Source organism: Monodelphis domestica, chromosome 5, assembly GCF_027887165.1.
Source record: "Monodelphis domestica isolate mMonDom1 chromosome 5, mMonDom1.pri, whole genome shotgun sequence".
NCBI lineage: Eukaryota > Metazoa > Chordata > Mammalia > Didelphimorphia > Didelphidae > Monodelphis > Monodelphis domestica.
Genome location: NC_077231.1, coordinates 198071546 through 198095259, shown reverse-complemented (window position 1 = coordinate 198095259; position 23714 = coordinate 198071546). Strand labels below are relative to the sequence as shown.

Here is a 23714-nt window from a genome sequence, read left to right as displayed (position 1 = left end):
ATATCTCATGAGAGGGTGGTTGACCTTGAAAATAGAAGTCGGAGAGAAAATTTGAGAATCATAGGCCTACCTGAAAACCTGGGAAAAAATAGAAACCTTGACACCATACTACAAGAAATTATCCAAGAAAACTGTCCTAAGGTTCTGCAACAAGAGGGCAAAATAGACATTGAAAGAGTTCATATAACACCCTATACAATAAATCCTCAAAAGACAACCCCCAGGAATGTAATTTGCAAATTCAAGAACTTCCAAGCTACAGAGAAAATATTACAAGAAGCCAGGAAGAAACAATCCATATATCAAGGAGCACCAATCAGGATTGCACAAAATCTGGCAGCCTCCATGCTAAGAGACCTCAAGGCTTGGAATATGATATTCAAAAAGGCAAGAGAATTGGGTCTACAACCAAGGATCACCTACCCATCAAAATTGACTATATACTTCCAGGGGAAAGTATGAGCATTCAACAAAAGAGAAGACTTCCAAATATTTGTAAAGAAAAGACCAGAATTAAACAAAAAATTTGGCATCAAAATACAAAAAAACAAGAGAAACATAAAAAAGGTAAATAAGAAAGAGAAGGGTCTTATTTTTTTGTTGTTGTTGTTCTCTAAGGACCTCAAATAAGGCCAAATCGTTTATATTCCTATATGGAAAAATGTTATTTGTAGCTTTTGAAAATTATATTTACTATTATAATAGTTAGAAGAATTATCCATAGATAGAGATTGGGGTACTAAGTGGTTTAAAATAATGTCTAAAAAAGAAGCAGAAAGAAAGAGGGGGATGCCATCAAGAGGAACATGAAGGATGTGACAAGGAAATCACTTTTAAAAGACTGATATATATTAATTTAAGGTTGCCAAGGAATTCAGCTATGTAACTCCTAAATGAAAACTCAAGTCAGCAGTCAACCTTTTATAGAGTTTAATTACAGACAGGAGGAAGAAAGGAATTAGAGATAGAGAGAGAGAGGGAGAGAGAAAGGGGAGAGAAGGGAATAGGGCTTAAATACCCCTTCTGTTTAGGCTGGGCCAAAAGGCCCAAGCCCTTAGATAGCTGGGGCAAAGAAAAGAGATCAGTCCCTATTACTCACATGACCAAAATGGAGAAACAGTCTCAGAGGCCCCCACCTTCAGCTTCCTTCAGAGCAAGCTTCTCAGAGCACCTCTCCAACCACTCAGAGCCAAAAACTCTCCAACCACCTCCCAGTCCTCAGACCCCTCTCTCTTTAAGGAAACCATCCAAGTTCCCTCCCCTCAGTTCTCACATCTACCAATCACTGTCCATCATTTTCCCTGTGCCAATGGTGGCTCTAGCTTAACCCAGGACCACCCAGAGGTCTGGGCTTTGCACATGTCTGTTGGAGGTCATATTCTCAAATAATTAAATTTTGATCTATGCTGCAGCCCTTCCTAAATCCTGTTAGGACTGAGTGGGGTGGAAATTGTATTTTCCAAGAACTGATTCTGTCATTCCAAGTATCTCTATTGTATCAATTCTAAAATCAATCATGACTCAAAGAAATTCCTGTTCTGTGCTTAAGCATAGGTCAAAGCCCTTTCCATTATTCAGCAAAAGGTTTCTGTCCTAAAGTAATCTTAAGAAGGGAGGAGAAGGAACCTCCCATGCCAATGGGGTTCACATTCCAATAGACTATCAGTAAGAAATTTTCCAAGTATGAAATTTCCCAATGGTGAAATTTCCAACATTTATAAGTCTAAGAAATTTTAAGGTTTACAAGGAATAAGAAAATTAGGATAATCTATACTACACAAAAAGGTACACGGGAGAGGGAGGGAAGAATACAACTATAAGAAGGAGAGGAAGAGAGTGCTAAAAGGGTCAAACCTTATTCTCAGTGGAATTAATTCCAAGAGGAAAGAGCATCTTGATCCATTGGGGTACTGAACTCTATCTTACCCTATAGGGAAGTTGAGAGGGGAAAATTAAGGGGGGGAGTGGGAAAGGGAGTTAAAAAGGGGGGTAGGGAAAGAGGAGGAAGAGAATTTAATAGACATTAAAAAAAGAAAAGGGGAATAAAGAGGGAGGGGGCAGAAAGGGAGGGTGAGGAAGGAAGCAATTCAAGGGGGGAGTGGGTTAGCTTAAAAAGACCCCAAAATAAAATTAAGAGAGGAATAAGAAGGGAGGGGGCAGAAAGGAATGTAAAATAAGGGTTGAGATTAGGGGGACTGATTAAAAACAGAATATTTATGTAAAAGGAAATAATAAAAGAGGAAAGAGAAGGACAAGGAGAGAAAATGAAAATGTTGGGAAATACACAAGCAGTAATCATACTTTGAATGTGAATGGGATTAACTCACCTGTAAAGCAGAAGCAAATAGCAGAGTGGATCAGAAACAAAAATCCTATCATATGTTGTCTACAAGAAACACACAAGAGGAAAGTAGATATGCATAGGATAAATGTAAGCAAATGGCACAAAATCTATTGGGCATCAACTGATAAAAAGAAGACAAGAGTTGCAATATCATGATATCTGAAAAAGCCAAAGTAAAAAATAGATCTAGATAAAACAGATAGGGAAGGTAATTACATCCTGATAAAAGGAAGTATGGACAATGAGGAAATATCAGTACTCAACATGTATGCACCAAATGGCATAACATCCAAATTTCTAAAGGAGAAACAAGTGGAGCTCAAGGATGAAATAGATAGAAAAACTATACTAGTGGGAGACTTGAAACTTCCTCTATCAAATCTAGGTAAATCAAACAAAAAAATAAATAAGAAGGAGGTATGAGAAGTGAATGAAATCTTAAAAAAATTAGAGTTAATAGATATGTGGAGAAAAATAAAGATTCAGCAGCACATGATACATTCAGAAAGATTGACGTACTGGGGCATAAAAACATCGCAAACAAGTGCAAAAGAGTAGAAATAATAAATGCAAACTTTTCAGACCACAATGCAATAAAAATAATAATTAGTAAGGGTATAGGGAGAGTCAAATCAAAATTTATTTAGAAATTAAATAATATAATTCTCCAAAATCCGTTAGTTAAAGAACAAATCATAGAAACAATTGATAATTTCATTGAAGAAAAGGACAATGAAGAAACATCCTTTCAAAATCTATGGGATGCAGCTAAAGCAGTGCTTAGAGGGAAATTTGTATCCTTGAGTTCATGTATTTTAATAAATGAAAGAGGGCAGAGGTCAATAAATTGGGCATGCAAATTAAAAAATTAGAAAGTGAACAAATTAAATATACCCAGATGAAAATTAATTTGAGATCCTAAAAATTAAAGGAGAAATTAATAAAACTGAAAGTAAAAGAGCTATTGAATTAATAAACAAGACTAGAAGCTAGTACTTTCAGAAAACAAATAAAATAGACAAAGTACTGGTCAGTCTAATGAAAAAAAAGGAAAGAAGAAAACCAGATTGATAGTATCCAAAATAAAAAGGGAGACCTCACCTCGAATGAAGAGGAAATTAAAGCAATCATTAAAAACTATTTTGCCTAATTATATGACAATAAATATGGCAATCTAAGTGATATGAATGAATATTTACAACAATATAAATTGAAGAGATTAGCAGAGGAAGAAATAAAATACTTAAATAACTCCATATCAGAAAAAGAAATTGAAAAAGCCATCAAAGAAGTACCTAAGAAAAAATCCCCAGGGCCTGATGGATTCACCTGTGAATTCTATCAGCCATTCAAAGAAGAACTAATCCTAATATTATACAAACTATTTGACATAATCAGCAAAGAAAGAGTTCTGCCAAATTCCTTTCATGACACAAATATGGTACTGATTCCAAAGCCAGGCAGGTCAAAAATAGAGAAAGAAAACTACAAACCAATCTCCTTAATGAACATAGATACAAAAATCTTAAATAGGATACTAGCAAAAAGACTCCTGCAAGGTTATCACAAGGGTTATTCACTATGATCATGTGGGATTTATACCAGGAATGCAAGGATTGTTCAATATTAGGAAAACCATTCACATAATTGACCATATCAACAAGCAAACCAACAAAAATCACATGACTATCTCAATAGATGCAGAAAAAGCCTTCGACAAAATACAACACTCATTCCTATCGAAAACACTAGAAAGTATAGGAATAAATGGGCTTTTTCTAAAAATAATTAAAAGTATATATTTAAAACTATCAGCAAACATCATCTGCAATGGGGATAAATTAGAAGCATTCCCAATATGATCAGGAGTGAAACAAGGATGCCCATTATCATCTCTATTATTCAACATTGTACTAGCAACCCTAACAGTAGCAATTAGGGAAGAAAAAGAAATTGAAGGTATTAAAATAGGCAATGAGGAGACCAAGCTATCACTCTTTGCAGATGATATAATGGTCTACTTAAAGAATCCTATAGAATTAACTAAAAAGCTAGTAGAAATTAGCAACAACTTTAGTAAAGTTTCAGGATACAAAGTAAACCACATAAATCCTCAGCATTTTTATATACTTCCAACTCATCCCAGCAGCAAGAGTTAGAAAAAGAAACCCCTTTAAAATCACCACAGACAGTATAAAATACTTAGTAATCTATCTGCCAAGACAAATGCAGAAACTATATGAACACAACTACAAAACACTCTCTACACAATTAAAACTAGATCTAAATAATTGGAAAAACATTAATTGCTCATGGGTAGGATGAGCTAACATAATAAAAATGACAATACTATCAAAATTAATTTACTTATTTGTGGTCATACCCATCAAACTACCAAAAAACTTTTTTATAGAATTAGAAAAAAACAATAAGTTTATTTGGAAGAACAAAAGATCAAGAATATCAATGGAAATAATGGAGGAAAAATGCGAAGGAAGGTGGCCTAGCAGGACCAGATCTTAAACTGTACTATAAAGCAGTGATTATCAAAATCATATGGTACTGGCTAAGAGACAGAAGGAAGGATCAGTGGAATAGACTTAGGGTAAGGAACCTCAGTAAGACAGTCTATAATAAACACAAAGATCCCAGCTTTGGGGACAAAAATTCACTATTAGACATAAATTGCTCAGAAAATTGGAAAACAGTATGAGAGAGATTAGGTTAAGATCAACATCTCACACACTATACCAAGATAAACTCAGAATGGGTGAATGACTTGAACATAAAGAAGGAAACTATAAGTAAACTAGGTGAACACAGAATAGTATACTTGTCAGATTTTTGGGAAAAGAAAGATTTTAAGACCAAGCAAAAAGTTAGAAAAAATTACAAATTGCAAAATAGTTAATTTTGATTACATTAAATTAAAAAGGTTTTGTACAAACAAAACCAAAGCAGTCAAAATTAGAAGGGAAGCAACAAATTGGGAAACAATCTTTATAACTAAAACATCTGATAAAGGTTTAATCACTCAAATTTATTAGGAACTAAATCAATTTTACAAAAAATCAAGTCATTCCCCATTTGATAAATGGGCAAGGGACATGAATAGAAATTTTCAGATAAAGAAATCAAAACTATTAATAAGCACATGAAAAACTGTTCTAAATCTCTTATAATCAGAAATGCAAATAAAAACAACTCTGAGATATCACCTTGCACCTAGCAGATTGGCCAACATGACAGCAAAGGAAAGTAATGAATTTTGGAGGAGATGTGGCAAAATTGGGACATTAATGCATTGCTGGTGGAAATGTGAATTCATCTAACTATTCTGAAAGGCAATTTGGAACTATGCCCAAAGGGCACTAAATGACTGTCTGCCCTTTGAGCCAGCCATAGCACTGTTGGGCCTGTACCCCAAAGTGATAATAAGGAAAAAATCATGTACAAGGATATTCATAGCCTCGCTCTTTGTGGTGGCAAAAAAAAAATTGGAAAATGAGGGGATGCCCTCCAATTGGGGAATGGCTGAATAAATTGTGGTATCTGTTGGTGATGGAATACTATTGTGCTCAAAGGAATAATAAACTGGAGGAATTCCATGGGAACTGGAATGACCTCCAGGAATTGATGCAGAGTGAAAGGCGTAGAACCAGGAGAACATTGTACACAGAGACTCATGCACTGTGGTAAATTCTAATGTAATGGAGTTCTCTACTAGTAGCAATGCAGTGATCCAGAACTATTTGCAGGGCCTTGTGGGAAAGAACACTATCCACATCCAGAGGAAGAACTGTGGGAAAAGAAACACAGAAGAAAAGCAACCACTTGATCACATGGTTTGGTGGGGCTATGACTGGGAAAGTGGACTCTAAAATATCACCCTAGTGTAAATATTAATAATACTGAAATGGGACTTGATTGATGGCAAATGTTAAACCCTGTGAAATTGTGTGTCATATATGGGAGATGTTGGGGGAGGGGAGGGAAGGAACACGAGTCTTGTAACCATGGGATATTATTCTAAATTATCTAATTAAATAAAATTTAAAAAAGAAAAAAAGAAAACTAGATTTGTGCAATAGGAAGAGAAAGAGGTAAAGATGGTTTCTTATGAGTCTGAAGGAGTCTTTTGCTCATTAAATATTTTACTCAAAAGAAAAAAATTGAGAGGTTCAAGTAGTCATAGCATCCTATGGATATTTCAAATCCATATCAATATTAGGGTTTTGCTCAATCATGAGTAAATGTTGATTTCCATTTCTCATAAGTCAATGCTCTATTTCATCTTAAATTATAGGAAGTCCTCAGGGGCAACAGAAAATGCACGGGATCTAGTTTTAAAAAATTGTAGTCGTTCATTGAACTCTTATTGTGCTCATTTTCCATGAGCAAAATGATTTACATCACTTTTTCATTAATATTAAAAGTTGAATTTGTAGGAAACTTAATACTCCCAGGATTCTATCCATGGAGATATCTCCTCGAACATTTTAAGTTATTATTGGCATTTAAGATGCGATCTCCCTCTTATTGAGCTCATAGTGAGAATATTCAGTAACCTTCTAAAAGATTACCTCATGCTTTTTTAAGTGGAATCTTAAATAAGATCTTTAACACTTTAAATAAGTTCTTCAGTTAGGTATAATTTCTAAGGTATAATATTTCATGAAGAATGTTGTTTATGAACTGATACACATTAAGCCTACTTTGTTAAAACTCTAATTTCCCTGTTTATTGAATCTTTAATTGAACTAGTTTGCTGGAAAGATAGACTGCAGCAATACATTTGCTTGGGAAATTAGCATTCTGGAATCTTAACAATGTTTCTCATAGTCAGAGAAAGAATATTGACTGTATTGTATAGAAATTACGTCAAGCCAGAAGAGAACATTCTCAAGTAACTTCATGAAGGAAAATAGAATTCTTAGGGTGGTTGCATGAATACATAACCACACGAATACAAATTTTCAAGTTGAAAGTAATGAACTGATTTACCCCCTTTTTTTCCCACAAAATACCAAAAGTGGAGTTTGTCATTTAAAATACAGAATTGACTCTACAATGTATCTGTATATTTTTAAACAGAAAGACTGTCAGACAAAATTTGAGTAAAGTATAGTTCACTATTTCCTAACCTAAGGTTTGGTGAGGCATTATCTGATTGCTTTACAGATCTTACCTCTGTACTTTTTCCATAGCTTGGTATGCTTTTCATAGGAGCATAGATTTAGAACTGGAAAGAATCTCAGAGGTCATGTCGAAGGTCATATCCCTTCTTTTTACAGACAAGACACTAAGATAAAGAGATTCAGCCAGAAGGCTCAGTAGACCTGGAGTCAATAAGACACAAGTACAAAAATGGCCTCAGATATTCATAGATTTGTGATTCTGGGAAGTCAATTAACTTCTCTATGTTTCAATTTCCCTATTGGTAAAATGAGGATAAATAAGTGCACCTAGCCCTCAAGGTTGTGGTGATAAAAGGATATAATATTTATAAAGTATTTTGCAAATTTAAAGTTATATACATATATATATATATATATTTGTGCCTTTTACTGCCAATATAAATATTATATAGACATATATAGACATATAAAATGTTATATAAATGTTAGCCATCAGGGCAGCTAGTTGGCATAGTGGATAAAGTATCAAGCCTGGAGTAAGAAAAAAAAAAAACTGAGTTCAAATTTGGGCTCAGACATTAGCCGTGTGGCCATGGGCAAATCGCTTAACCTGTTTGTGTCAATTTCCTCATCTGTAAAATTAGCTTAAGAAGGAAATAGCAAATCACTCCAGTGTCCTTGCCAAGAAAACTTCAAATGGGATCACAAAGAGTTGAACATGATAGGAACAACCGAACAAAAACAAAATAATTTTTATCATCATCAAAAATAGAGATTTTGCCCACAGTTTCTGGGGGAGTAAGTTTGAGAGACAAAGACATACCCAGGTTTTCTGATTCCAGAACCCCTATTCTGTACTAGGCTACCTCTCAGATTCTGATCTGTTAAATAGTTGTAGGACAGAGGTCCTGAATCAACACTAGCCTTGAAATTATATTTTAAAATAGAGGATATGATTCAAAAAGACCCAGGAAGAACATGACTACATATTCACATATATTTGTGCACTCTTAGCTACTTTTATTTAGGTATGTAACATTTTATCTGAGGGCTCAGAAAGGCTTTAACATTAATGAAGCAGTTGTAAACAATTACCAATCAATAAATCAATGAACAAGCACTTTAGTCCCTGCTATGTGCCAGACACTATGCTACAAAGATAGTAAAAAAAAAAACAGAAAACAAAAAGCCCTATTCTCATGGACCTAACAGGTTATGGGGGAGACAGTCGGTATATACTAGGCACATATGAGATATATACATTCTTTTGGTAAGCAATCTTAGAGAGCAAGGCACTAATATATGGGGGCAACAGGAAATACATCCTGGAGAAAGTGATATTTGGCCTGAACACTGAAAGGAACTGTAGAATAAGAGCGACAGTAGTTAGTAGGAAAGAGAAAGAGGAAGGGACAGGACCAAGCTTTTATTAAGCTCCTATTTTGTTTCAGTCATTGTATAAAGCACTTTATAGTTAATTTTATTCTCAAAAAAAATATCGGAGATAGATGCTATTATTATTCACACTTTAAAGTTGAAGAAACTGAGGCCAACAGAGGTTAGGTGACATGTCCAAGGTTACATAGCTAAGAATCATTTGTGGCCAGATTTGAACACAAATCTTCCCAATTCCAGGGTCAGCTTTCCATCCTCTGTTCCATCTAGCTGCCTCTATCATTTGAGTCAGTGAGAACAGACAGTAGAAAGGTATAGATACTGGAGATGATATATTATGCCCCCAAAATAACAGGTAGTCAAGTATCTCGCGAATATAAAGTAGTGAATAGGAGAATAAAATATTGAAATAATGGAAACATAGGAAGGAGCAAAGTTGTGAATAACTTTAAATGACAAAGAAAGAATGTTTTATTTCATCTTGTGGGCAATAGAGAGAGCCCCTGAATTTGTCAAATAAGGGATGAGATGGCCAGACTTATGCTTTAGGAAAATAATTTCTATTGCTCTATGAATGATGAATTAGAGTAGGGAGAAATATGAGACCTAGAGACCTGTTAAAAGATTACTGCAGTAGTCCAAACAGGAGATGATGAAGGCCTGATCTGTAGCCCTGGCTCTGTCAGTGGAGAAAAAGATTTGTATGTGATGGAGAGATCTTAGGAAAGTGGAAACAACATGATTGGGAATTGATTGGATATATGTGATGAGTGAAAGGGGTCAAGAATGACACTGAGATTGGACCCAGGGTAATTAGGCTGATATTAATGTCCTCTAGCATTAATAAGGAGATTCTGAAGAGGAGAGATTTAATAGGGAAAAGTATTGAGTTCTGATTTGTACCATATTGGGCTTGATAAGCTTAAAGGACATTGCAATTTAAATAGTGTTGATGATGATACTTAGCAAGTTATCTATGACAGAATATAAAGATCTGGAACTCTTCTGCATAGATGTCATAATGGAACTCATGGAATCTAGCATCAGCAAATGAGAAAGAAGAGAGAGAAAGGAGCATCCATGACAGAGCCTTTGCATTTACTTAATAAATGTTTTCATGAATGAAGGTCCAGCAAAGGAAACTGAGGAGCATCTGCTGTTTTGGCAATTCTGTACTCATTTTTGTAGCAGCTGACAACAAAAGAAACATGGTTGTTGACTTTATAGTAATATCAGAGAAAGAAAACTTTCACGTTAGAAACATCACTAGAAAATGATTAATTAGTAAATTCAATTCTATATATACCTTACTTCTTTTAAAATTCAGTTTAGTCTCCATACTTTATATGAAACTTTTTCCAATTGTCCCCTTCCCAACTCCACCTCTATGTCCTTGCAGACAATTGCCTTGTATTATTTTTGTTTACATTTCTATCTGTACACATTGTGTCCCCTGTTTAAATGTAAGCACCCTAAAGGCAGGGATTATTTACATTTTTTGCCACTTATTTTAATTTTAAATGTGTAACATAATACATATGATGTTAGAAATATGTAGTAAATTATAAAAAAAAAAATATGCTTACCCAAGGGAAACAAATTCTCACATTAGCCATTTCCAACAATATATGCCTCATTTTTCCCTCTTTCTCCCACCCCTTGTTCCTACCCAGAAAGGCAGACAATTTGACATAGATTGTACATATATTATCATATAATACATATTTCTTATTTGTCATGTTGTGAAACAAGACATATTGCTTACATTAGAGAAAAATTCATGATAGGAAGAAACCTGAATAATGGTATGTTTCAAACTGCATTTGGACCTTCTTCGTTCTAGGATGGTGGATATCCCTTTTCATCATTAGTCCTTTGGCCTTGTCATGGATCCTTGCATTATTGATAATAGCTAAGCCATTCCTAGTTGATCATATATTATTATTGTTATTGTGTACCCAATTCTCCTGTTTCTGTCCACTTTATTTTTCATCATTTCATAAGTCTTTCCAGGTTTTGTTAATCATCTTTTTTGTCTATTCACATTTTGTCTTTTATCTCTTCAGCCTCTGGTACAGAGTGTTTCAGAAATGTTTGTTGATTGGTGGTTTGAGGGAAGAGTCAAGAATATGGATTGGTGGATTTTATCGTGGAAGGCTTCTAGTAAGAATTGAACTTGGAGAAATAAATGCTTAATATTCTTGAGGGGAGGAAGTTTTTTTTATTTTTATTAATGTCCATAATTTAAAGCAATAGTTTGCTGAAGGGCACTATTTTGTGCACTCTTAGAAAAACCTTTATGAATAGGTGAAGCAGACAATTGCCCACTTTTGTGATTACTGAAATACTAGAAAGGTTCATATATATATTCCACACTTGCTCACTGATGTCTGAAATTTAACCATAAGCACCATCTTCACTTTAACTTAACACTTAGGCTTATATTAAAATAAAAATACTCTTGGGAAAGATAATCCTTTTTAAAGCTTTATTCAGTATATAACCTGGCTCCAAACTACTCTTTCTCTATTCCCTTATGCATTCCTTCTTGCTCTTGATAAACTGAACTATTTTTCATTTTCTGAACATGGAACTCAATTTTCTATTGCCATGCCTTTGTTTTCTGCTCAGTGAGCTCCAATGGTGCCCTATTAACTTCAGGATCAGATATAAAGGTTTCTATTTGGCTTTGAAAGTTCTTCATAACTTGACTACTTTCTACCTTCCCAGTTTTCTTACGCATTATTACTTGGATGAATTAATCAGAGGCTTATTTCAATCAACCAATTAATCACTCAACAAGTGTATATTAAACTTCCTTTTCTGTGGCTGGCTTGATTCTAGGGACTAAGGATAGAAGATGAAATGATCTCAGTTTTGTAGTAACCATGTTCCAGTGAGGAAGATAACAAGTACACAAATAAATATATACATTATAAATACAAAGTTAATAATATGAATATATACAAAGTAGTAAAATAAAAGGAAGTGTGGGAAAGGAAACACCAAGCACTTGGGGGTAGAGAAAGGCTTTGAGACTAAAGACTGTGCTTATGCTAGTCTGAAAGAAAGAGGGATGCATGAAGTGGAGGGAAGGAGGGAGCACATTTCAGACCTGGAGGACAAATGCTACAATCACCTAGTCCTGGGAAGTAGGTAGGGCATATTGTGTGAGATCTGCTCAGTCCACCTTCTGCAGGGGGAAGTCTTACCTGCTCTACCCAGATGCAAACACCTCCTCTCACATTAATTTCCCTTTATGCTTCTAGATAGAGAGAAAGAGGTAGATGCATAAATAGAGACCTATGTGTGTATATATATGTATATTTTAAAATATATATGTATATTTCTGTGTATATCTGTGTGTGTGTTTGCATGTATCTTGTATGTACCTATTTGGACAGCTAAATGGCACAGTGGAAGATTCACCTCCAGGTATGACTCTATTTACCAAGTCAACTAGCTGCTCCTAGGTATATTCTTATACTGGGGAAACTGAACTCAAGACTAGTACTTTATTTACACTATAATACAATTTATTATGGATTTGAAAAATAACCAATAAAATTAATGCATATGCATATGTGTAGGAATTCCCCCAAATTTTCTGTGATATCTGATTTAAGGGTGAATAGAATGCCATACCTAGAATCAGAAAGACCTGAGTTCAAGTCCAGCCTCAGACACTTACTATGTGACCCTGAAAAGTCATTTAACCCTGTTGGCCTCAGTTTTCTCATTGTGAGCTGGAGAATGGAACAGCAGATCACTCTTTTGTCCATGCTAACAAAACCCCAAGAAAGTATCATGGAGAATAAGGCATGACTGAAAAATGGCTAAACATTTTTAAACAAAAATCTCACTAAAAGTCTTTCTGTATTAGTACTGTGATGAGAATTCTAGTCAGAGAATTATCTACATTTTCTCTGCAAGTACCAAAAAAGTTATCTTTTATTCAGTTCATCAGAATATTTGTCCCCAAGTTAGTCTCCAAGACCCTAGGAAGATAGAAGCAAGCAAACCAACAAAAACAACAACAAAAACAAAACAAAAACAAAAACAAAAAACAACAGAGTAGTCCTTACCCTCAATGAGCTGACATTTGCATTGGACTTCTTTTTTTTTAATTTTTAAGATACATATCCTTTCCTCTAAGGTAACACTCTCCCAGGGAGACTTCCAAGAGCAGCAACCAGAAATCTTCTCTCTTTTTTGAGCATTTAACTCTGGAAATGGTAAATGCCAGACCATATTGACCTTGACTCTAAAATACATAGGAGCAGGCCATGTATCTTATCAAAACTATCTCTCACTCATCATCTGACATGATATATATTTGTTTAAATGAATTCATTGATCATCATGCACCAACACTTTGGATAGAATTGTTGAAAGACCCAGGTTGTAGGTAAAGTACTTTATAAGCCTCATCATCCTATGTCAGAAGCTTGTGGGTGTGTCTATTCTTTTCTACTTTGTATTTGTATATATGTATATGCATATATATATAATTTTATTTATATATTTTCTATCCATATATATTTTATATATTGTATTTATGAATAAATATGAAATATAAAATAAAAATATAAAAAATTATATATATGTATTTGACGCTATCCCTTAACAAGTGAGAATACTGAGTGCCTTTCTCATTATCTTATGGGTAATAAGGCACAGAGCTAGCTATACTCAGAGTCAGTTTGTAGGATCATAGCTTTAGAAGATGGGAAGGTATCTTAGAGTCTTCTGGCCCAGTTTACTTTCATTTTCCAGATAAAGAAACTAAGTCTTACAATGGTTAAGTGACAAGGTCTTACACATGATTTGCAACCAGGTCTATTACTTAACGATGTGAAAACCAGCATTATTAAAACCTTTGTGTTGAGAGCTGATTTTCAGAAAAATTTGACTTCTTGTCAACCTCAAAGATTTTTGTTTTGGGGTTCAGCTTCTGTCTAGAGGAAAGGATCTGGTGATATTGGAGAGCCTTGGTCTTACATAGATGGTTGCTCTTTAGTCAGTCTGCTCTTGTATTTCTTCTTTGTATGTTTGTTTATAATCCAAAAATGAAACTAAGGCACAGAAGCTTAATTGCTTTTATAGGAACTGAGTTTAATAAACATCACTGCCATTCCCACCCACATTTTCAGGAAACAAGAAATAAAAAAGGAGTACTTGACTGTAATTAAGGACAGTTGGAGAGAGGCAGCCTCCTAATGTGCACGCAAGAGAGGAGTATAGTATTGCATTTTCACCTTTAGTAAATGTTGCTATCCAGTGAACATTTGCGAAAACAGTCCTGTGATTTGCTTGTCTGCCAATGAAGCTTGCTAACATTTCTCGTGATGTTGTTTATTCTCCCCTCAGATGTACATCCAGACAACAACCCTCACCGTCTCCATGAGTTTAAGTGCTTCCGTGTCTCTGGGCATGCTCTACATGCCCAAGGTTTATATTATAATTTTTCACCCTGAGCAGAACGTTCAGAAACGGAAGCGGAGCTTCAAGGCTGTGGTGACAGCTGCCACCATGCAAAGTAAACTGATCCAAAAGGGAAATGGCCGTCCAAATGGCGAGGTGAAAAGTGAGCTCTGTGAAAGTCTAGAAACCAACAGTAAGTCATCCGTAGACTTTCAGATGGTCAAGAGCGGGAGCACTTCCTAATAGATGTACGTTTCATGGCAATCCGGTTTCTTTCTAGTAGCCTGGGGGATTGGTTGCATGGGGGCAGCAGCATGCCAGAGCTTGTATGCCACATATGGAAGACAGTTATGTTAGTATGATGGGGAACCAGAACTGGAAGGGAATTAAAAGAACATTTAGCCCAACCTCCTCTTACAGAAAGGAAAATAAGATTCAGAGAGGTATAGTAATAGATGCAGGAAGACACAATTATTTAAGGTAGGGTTAGGACTAGTTTCTGGTTCTCTATATAGTGTTCTTTGCTCCAGTCCATGACACTTTTTGGCTAAATCCAAATGAATTTATGATTAGGTGATATTCTCTAGAGGCCTCTAAAGCCAGGAAACATATGTCTTCCCTTGCCATATAACCATTATATCTCATTCTGCTCTTGCTAATTTAGAGTCCTTTAAAGTTTGAGGTGTATCAATATAGTTCCACTGAGTAAAGAAAAAATGCTTTTTAAAACCAATTAAATATTTTATTGGAAAATATAATATTGAACATCAATACCATCACATACAATTTTAATAACAGTCAATTTCAGTAAATAAAATATAACTTTTTCTTTTCTTCCCTTTATCTATTACTATTCACTGTTAGCCCATCTGACTCCTCCAGTCAACAGTAGAAGCATTACCTTATAAGAAATAGGTATATTCAGAGGTGGGATGGTTAGGATCTTTATAAAAAACATTTGACAATTAATTGAGCAAAACCCTATGTACAGCTTTTACTTCTTTACTATCTCATTGCTCCCTACAATAAAATGATAAAACCATAAAAATGAAAATTTATTTAGCTCTTTATTGTCCTTAATATGCAGCAAAAAGTATTAGTTATCAAGATAACTGGGGAATAATAATTGTTACCTTGTAAATAAGTCTGTTTAAGGTTCTTATTGCCCCAAGTAATCTGGTTTTAGCTCTCTTTTTTGTTACCACAAAGTTAGATTAAGTAATTTACTCTGGTATTAATTAATTGATATAAGCATTTAAATCACTGTCATGAAAAAGATTTGTGAGACAGAAAGATAAATCCTTCCCTTATAGCCCTCCTCTCAACCCTACTTACTTCCTTCTAAACTTAATATACTCAAATAGCAAACAGGACCCAGCAGCCATCCGAAATGTGATATAATATGTTTTAGCTGCTCTGTTCCAATTAACTCCTGCTTCTGCTTGGGGGGTTATTAGATTTCTAATTAAGGATATCAAAGATGTACATTTCTGGTAAAGAATGAAATAATATACCTGCTGCCATACCAGATTCAGTGGATTAATGTGCAGGAAATAACAGGCATGATCTTTGCCCCTAAGTGGTTTACATTCTTGGTGGGAAAACAAATCTCAATTTTAATTAAGATCAATTCCTGTGGCAAACACTTCTGCCTCTCTGGAGCTGTCCAAAACACTTTGAATCCTTTTCTGACCCTTTGGCATAAGAAGGCAAAATGCACTTAACTAGTATAATCACCAAAATTTTGTTTTCCAAATCTAGTCATGTGCTACTTGGTAATAAGAAGAATATTTTTCATTCATAAAGCCCATGGCAGTTTACAAATCACCTTTAAGTCTTATTTTGATTCTTATGGCAAGGTAACTACCAATTCCTTAGTCTCATCTCTTATACTATGAACATATCGAATTTGTAACTATAATTTTACTAGCTCTTCTGATTCCTACAGTATTATACTTACTGAAATGAATTGTCAACTGTTCTTTACTTGCCACAAGAAAGAATATTTCTAGACTAATATTTCTAGAAAATTCAGGCAGCAAAAGAATTTTGCCCAGCCTTTCACAAAGAATTCTCTTAGCTTCAAATAGGGAGTAATGAGAGACTGTTGAGGGGTGAGGGTGGGATGGCTGGGAGGAGGATAATTTTGTGTAGTAAGCAACCACAATCAGAGAGTTCATTAGTCTCATGATTACAGGTGAACAATTTACCACTAATGGACCCATTTTGTTTCCTAGCTACTTGTGTGCCAATTCACTTCTATTAGAGTTATTGGTGCTACATTGTTATGTCTTGGGAAACAATCTGGTCTGGTATTTTTATATTTTGAAAGCTTTAGTGTGGGAAGTTAAAGCTATTCGTAGGAAGCTAGTAAACCACATCTGGCAGGTTATTTTCTTTTGATTCCTGGCACTTCTTTATATGACTCACTGGAGTCAGAGATGGTGTCTTCCTTACAGCATCATTTCATAAAATTTCATAAAAAATACTTTAAGGATGAGAGTCACACTAACTTTCAGTGGGTGTCAGCAGCAGCACTCTCAGCCTCCCCCATTAGATGCAGTGGAAACTGAGATATCAGTTATTTATTTTTAAAGGAACAAATGGCTCACTGAAGGGGAAAATTCCCATTATTGTCTAGCCTTAATTCCCCATGAAGAAAACAAGCCCTGTGGGTATTATGACTTTTCTATTATTTTCTGGTTATTCTGAAGAGATATTATGTACCATAAATATGTGCATTTTCTTGGAGAGCTGGTAAATGCTGGGCTTGGATGGTGGACTATTCAGTAACTCTCTGGAAGATCAGCTTCTTGCCTTTAGAAGGTGAATCAAAGGTAGAAAAAGTGCATTGAGATAAAAAGATAAATTGATGTCTGAGGCATCACCTAGTAACACATTAATGTTTAGAAATTGACTTCTACTACATAGGAACTCCAGGTAATTTCTATTTAAAATGGGGAAAAGTTAACATAGTACAATATTTGACTGGAACAAACTATTTTAGACAGGGCCTCTCATCTAGCAAAAAGACCTTCCTTTTTATATAAAGATAGGTCAGCTACTTTTTGTTTCTGATTGGAGATTAATATGAAATATGCCAATTTTGACTATCTATTGTATTTATTTTGTGCTTTCTATGTAGTTTTCCCCCTTTTCCTTTTTAAATTCACTTCATAGACTTTTCCCCCAATATCAGACTTTCAGAAACCTCCACATAATTAGCATTTCATTACTCCACTTTGTTTTCCTACTAGTAATATATATATTCTGTGGATATGAAAATAGAATTTATTATCTCAAAAACCTTGGTCACCCCAAGGCATGAAGCACCCTGTTGTGATAAAGTGAAGAGAATAATTTTCTACATATTCCAAATTCTTGCCTCTTTATTCATCTCCCTTTAACTTGCTGGCTTTTGCCAATTCACTATCTGATGTATTTCCATTCAATTTTTTCAAGAAAATGGAGAAGATTTTTTATTTTTATTTTTGGTGGGAAGTGGAGGGAAGACACTTCTTACTGGTTGGTAGCTACTATATAAGTTTTTGGAGAACAGACACGCAAAAGAAGCCCCTTTGGTGTTTATTTTTTTCCTTTTTTCTTTCTTTGCTTTTAGACTTTGAGTTTAAATCAATCTATATTAGAACTAGTAGCTAAAAGTTAACCACATTGAAATTTCTTCTTTTCCCCACTCTACTTTTTAAAAATTACTTAAAGATCATTTTAAGGAAGCCCAGGCAGAGACCTCAAAGATACAGTCTTTCTCAAGTCACAAATAATATATTTAAGGAAATTGGAGGCAGAGAGGGAAACTATATTAACTGCTGAATTTGCAGTATCCTATCTTTGACAAGAAAAGGTCATATAACGGTTTCATGGTCAGGGTCAGAGGGGAGCTGGAAACAAAGTTCTGTGTGTAGGAATTGTATCAACAGAGCCTAATTAACAATTGCTGTGTATGGCATTCCTGAAACTATGTTCATGCATAATTCATGAAAACAGCTGCTGTTGGAAGTTGATTTGTTCTCTCTAGCTCATGAACACAGTGTGGTGCACACAAGGAAATACATATTTGCTATACTCCAAAACTGATTTTCCTATTAGAATATGCATCTCCACTGTTGAAAATCTCCCTGGTAGCTCATCCTTATAGATCTGCTCCATTTCTTCCCTGTAATGTTCTCAAAGTAAAGACTCAAATAGGCACAAAAGAACTGTCATCCTCAAAGGTGGTCCCACATAATTTGATTAGTTTGGTAATCCATGAAAAATCCCAGGGTCTAAGAACTTTTTAAACTCTCTTTTACCCACTTGATTTATTGATTTCCCTTTTTCTCATAAATAATTTTCTGCCAATTATTCAGGTCCCAGTTAGTTTTAAATCTCCCCTCCACCCTGGAAAAATGCCAATACTAGAAAACAAAAAAAGAAACTTGTAATTGATCTATCCGTGTGTATCTATGCAAACATAAAAATGTATACTTGGAAATGTCCTTTAGAGATCATTTATTCTAACTTTCTCATTTTGTACATACTGAAAAGGATGCTTAAAATGATTGAGTATTATGCCCTGTTTTCTAGTCTAGCATTCTTTCTACTCTCCTTCACTCCCGTTATCACTAGTAAGGCCCAAACATTAGCTAATATCATTTAAAATTTTGTAAAATTGTGTTCCTGTTTAATTTAAGGGCATCATCCTAGGTGCACAGTGGTTAGAAAACTAGACTTGAAGTCAAGACCTGGATTCCAGAATTGCCACAGATATTTGCTGTGCGAAAGTGAGCAAGCCACTTATTCTCTCTCAACATTACTTTCTTCATCTGTAAAATAATTGCAGCAGCACCTATGTGATGTGTTTTTTTTTGTGAGCTTTAAATAATAAACTAAATGTAAAATATTTGGCAAACCTTCAGGCAATATAGGAATTTTTGCTGAGTTAGGCTTCTAAATAGGAAATATAATTCTTATTAAATTCTAACAAAATTTAATATACTTAAATTAATAATTAACTATTGAATAATCAGTATTCTGCTTTGGACTTACTCTAAAGCATAGGCTAACTTTAGGACTTACGGAGTGGATCTGTGGGCTTTATGCTAAATTGGACTGTGGGTCTGCTCTAGAGTAACCCTAAACCAACCCAGACTTCTCTAGATTCAGGGATGATTCCCCTCAGGCTTGTGGCAAAAAATGGGTCATATTCTGGTCCAGAAGAACCTAGCCTCCAAAGCTGTAATCCTGTGTAAAGCCTATGTTGTGTCTCTTTAATGAAATTTAAATCATTGAGAATAAGATTTGTTTCCACTAACAGCTGGGAGAACTGGAAAATAGTATGGGAGAAATTAGGTTTAGATCAATGTCTCACATCCTATACCAAGATAAATTCAGAATGGGTGAATGACAAATATAAAGAAGGGAACTATCAGTAAATTAGGTGAACACAAAATAGAATACCTGTCAGATCTATGGGAAAGGAAAGAATTTATGGCCAAGCAAGAGCTAGATAACATTACAAAATGTAAAATGAGAATAAAATTTTTTCTGATATATTTGTAGCTCTGGTACCTACCAGAATAACTTGTACACAGTAGGCATTTAATAAATGCTTATTGAATTGGAATATTTTCTTGATTTCTTATATTGTGTTTTAATTTCCTACTACATTCCTAACACTGACTGGAAAGTCTGCGTAAATTAGGTGAAGGAATAAACATAACCTAACTAGGAAAATAAAACTGCATCCTCTTAGTACTTGAATTATACCTTTTGGGCAGTTGATTGGTAAAAACTCATGGTATCATTGGCCACATCATTAGACTAACTCACACACCATAAAAGGAGTTATTTTAGTAGCACAATTTCAACCTGTAGAAAGAATTAGCCTGGTCATTTACCAGTGTTCATGAACATTAAAGTTCTTTGGATTGGGTTGTTCTCTTCCTTCCTAAGGAAAGACTTTTAATACTTTCACCTTATTTAATATATTCTAAAACTTAGCTTTCCTAGAATATGTTTCATTAGGAAATGGAAGTTAAGAGGATAAAATCAATAATAGAAGTCTCATCCCTTTCTTTGATTTCTTTATTCTTGTGATTATTTCCAAATCCCAATGGGGGCAAAATTTTAAATCAGATTATATCTTAAGGAAGCATTTTCATCTTTTGAATCTGAAAAAGCCAAAGGAAGATTGTATATTAGAGTTTTTTTTTAATTTCTTGGAAATTCAAACAAAAAACTGAAAATTTAAAAATATTCAGTCAGTGTCAGATTTTAAACTGTATTATAAAGCAGTAATTGTCAGAACTATCTGGTACTGTCTAAGAAATAGAAAGGTAGTTCAGTGGAACAGAACAGGTATGCAGTAAACAGTATTAAAAGATGATAGTCACCTTGCATTTGACAAAAATATAGATCGAGGCTATTGGGATAAGAAATCCCTATTTGGTAAAAATTACTAGGACAACTTGAAAGTAGTTTGGCAAAAATTAGGTATAGACCAATATCTTACATCATTCACTAAGATAAGATCAAAATGGATACATGATCCAGACATAAAAGGAGATATAAACCAGGTAGAACAACAGATAACATAATACCTATCACATTTTAGGATAGGAGAGGAACTTATGAGTAAACAAGAAATAGAGAGCATTGTGATATGTAAAATGGTTAATTTTGAGTAAAATACATAAAAAAGATTGTGTCCAAATAGAACAAATGTTGCCAAGATTGTAGAGAGAAAAAAATTGAGAAAAAAGGTATAGACAATCTCTCAGATAGAGATATTATATCTAAATTAAAGAGGGAAGTTTGTCATATTTATAACAATAAGAGCCATCCCCCAACTGATAAATAGGCAAAGGATATGAACAAACAGTTTTGGGATAAATAAATCAAAGTCATATACAGATTTATGAAAAAAATGGAAACATGAAAAGCATAATTCATCTATTTTGCCAGATGATGCCTTCTATGGTGTGGGAAGGGGAGAAGGGAAGGTTTAATAAAAATAATAAAAATACATTTTTTAAAATATCTTATTAAAATAAAAAAAAAAACAATTCAAATGTAAACATGAATTTGACAGTGTGTCTTGCTACTTATATATGCCTACTTATATCACAATAGCACATTATAGTAGGTTGTGGCTCTAGTAACTAAACAATTTATTTTCCTCTCCCAGTCTATATATATTTTTTTCTAAACAAATACATCTATATCCATTTGAATGAAAATTAGCCATACCTTAATTTGAAGTGTTAAAACAGTAATTCCATATAATGTCTCTTTATTAATGCATATTAGGAATATGTAACTTGAAATTTCAAAGCATTTCTATATAATGGACATATTTATCTATTCCTATTTTGTGACTAAATATGATTAAAATGAAATGGAACAGTGAGTCATATTACTTAAAACCCCAGAAGCCATGATTAGCTATAACCAATTTCTAGGTAACTCAATTAGACTCAGAAATTAGTTCAGATGGCCAAGTGTATGTATACCTAATACAAGGATGCTTAGATTTTCAATTGAGATAGTGGATGTACTTAATGCAATTGAGTTTTGTCTTGCCATATAAATGTGATTTGATAATTATTGCTTTTTTGAATGAAGACTGCTTGAAATTGTGCTTAAATGTGTGTATTATTCCCACACATGTGTTCAAAACTTTTAAAGAAGTAAAAAGAAATTTAAAAGCCCTCTCTGAGTAAAAATTTAATTCCATACAACATTCATTTGTTTTGTCAAGTATCTACTGTATGGGAGGCACTAGGAGAGGCGTTGGAGACATACATCTAAAAATGGAGCAGTCTATGTCTTCAGAGACCTTAAATTCTACTGGAGAGATAGATACAAATACAGAGCTGATTAAATACAAGCATGCGCAAAGAAATTACCAAGTAATTCAAGGTTGGAGAGAACACTAAGCCAGGGTGACTGTACATGATTTCCTGGAGGAGGTAACACCTGAGTTTAGGAAAACAAACAAAAAACAATCTTTAACTCCCTTTACCTTCCAACATGCACATACACAGCTATTGTATCAATTCTAGAGGGGATAGATATAATAATAAAACATTTGGACAATAATACAAAGCATTTCAAGAAGAAAGGACGGCTAAGACCTTTCTTAAAAAGGAAAGTGGAATTAAAATAAGAAATTGAAGACTTTTTTCTCCATTTGAATATATTTTTATTGCTCAGAAAGCATATATTATGACATCAGTGGATCTCAGTGTATAAATCTATCAATGTATGTATATATATTTATGTGTGTGTGTCTATGTATCTATTACATTCCATGATGTTTTAAAATAAAGAGAAAAAAGCAAACAAGATTGCGTGAGTCTAATAAGTGTTGTTGCTTATTTGCCTTCTGAAAATCAAGCTAACCAAAGAATGCTCTCAATTTGTCTTAACAGCTTCCTCTACCAAGACAACATATGTCAGCTACAGCGATCATGCAATATGAAGAGAGAAATTAAATCAATCTGAAGAATTGCAGTATCTGATCTTAACAACGACTATTACACCACCAAAAACTCACACTTGGAAATCTCTGTAGACTACAATCAACCAATAGTCAGTCTCTTAAGGAGCAAAGAGTAATCATGAGCCAAAAGTATCGGTAATGGGGAGGAAAGAAATCTGTTTTATAAAATACAACCAATGAGTTTAAAGCTCAAGAAATGCTTACTCATGAGAAGTTTAAAAAAAATCACAAAAGGAAAACTAATGTTAGCTTGTGAAAAAAAATGCTGTTGAAATAAACCATGTCTGATGTTATTCTTGTAAGTAATTTTTTGTGATTGTGAAAACTCCCATTCCTGTCCTACATTGTTCAACTTGTATAAGACAATGAGTCTGTTTCTTGTAATGGCTGACTGGATTGAAGCCCTGGGTTGTGCTAAAAAAAATAAATGCAATGGTTGAAGCATGCACATTTTTATACAAATAATTTATTTCTAATAATAAAGGAATGTTTTGCAAATGTTGAGACTTGTTTCGTTGCAGTTTTAAAGGCAGGGAGACACCTCTCTTTGCAGCTGGCCCTGTTGCCACTGTTATTTAATTCCTCTTATAAAAGACCTGAAATATCCAAGAGAATGTGGTTTCTTGAAGAATGTGCTGTTGGTGTGATGGTGTATGTGTGTGTGAGAGAGCGTGTATTTTATTACCATATCAAGAAAAGTTATTCCTATAAGAACTTGTGAATATTTCAAGATTCCCATGGTAGTTTTTCATAGTAATTTCATTTTTTTAAATGAGAATTCAAGAAATAGCTCCAGGCAAAATGCGTTAGGTACTTACTCTAATCAACAAATGATGACTCAGAAACTTTTGTTTTGAAACTATATGTGCTATTATAATAATTGAATTCTTAACAAGGTAAAAGTTGCACT

The 23714-nt window shown here is 34.2% G+C and overlaps 1 protein-coding gene across 2 annotated transcripts in view; it reads left to right on the top strand.

The window, feature by feature from the left end:
* The window catches only part of GRM8 (glutamate metabotropic receptor 8), a 1023203-nt gene extending 999895 nt beyond the window's left edge, over window positions 1-23308 (top strand). For both annotated transcript variants that reach the window (XM_001365949.4, XM_056799656.1), the window contains exons 10-11: window positions 14248-14494; window positions 22734-23308. In XM_001365949.4, coding sequence (XP_001365986.1) covers window positions 14248-14494; window positions 22734-22783 — 297 coding nt within the window. In that variant the 3' untranslated portion in view covers window positions 22784-23308. The remainder of the gene's footprint in view (window positions 1-14247; window positions 14495-22733) is intronic.
* The last annotated feature ends 406 nt before the right edge of the window (window positions 23309-23714 follow it).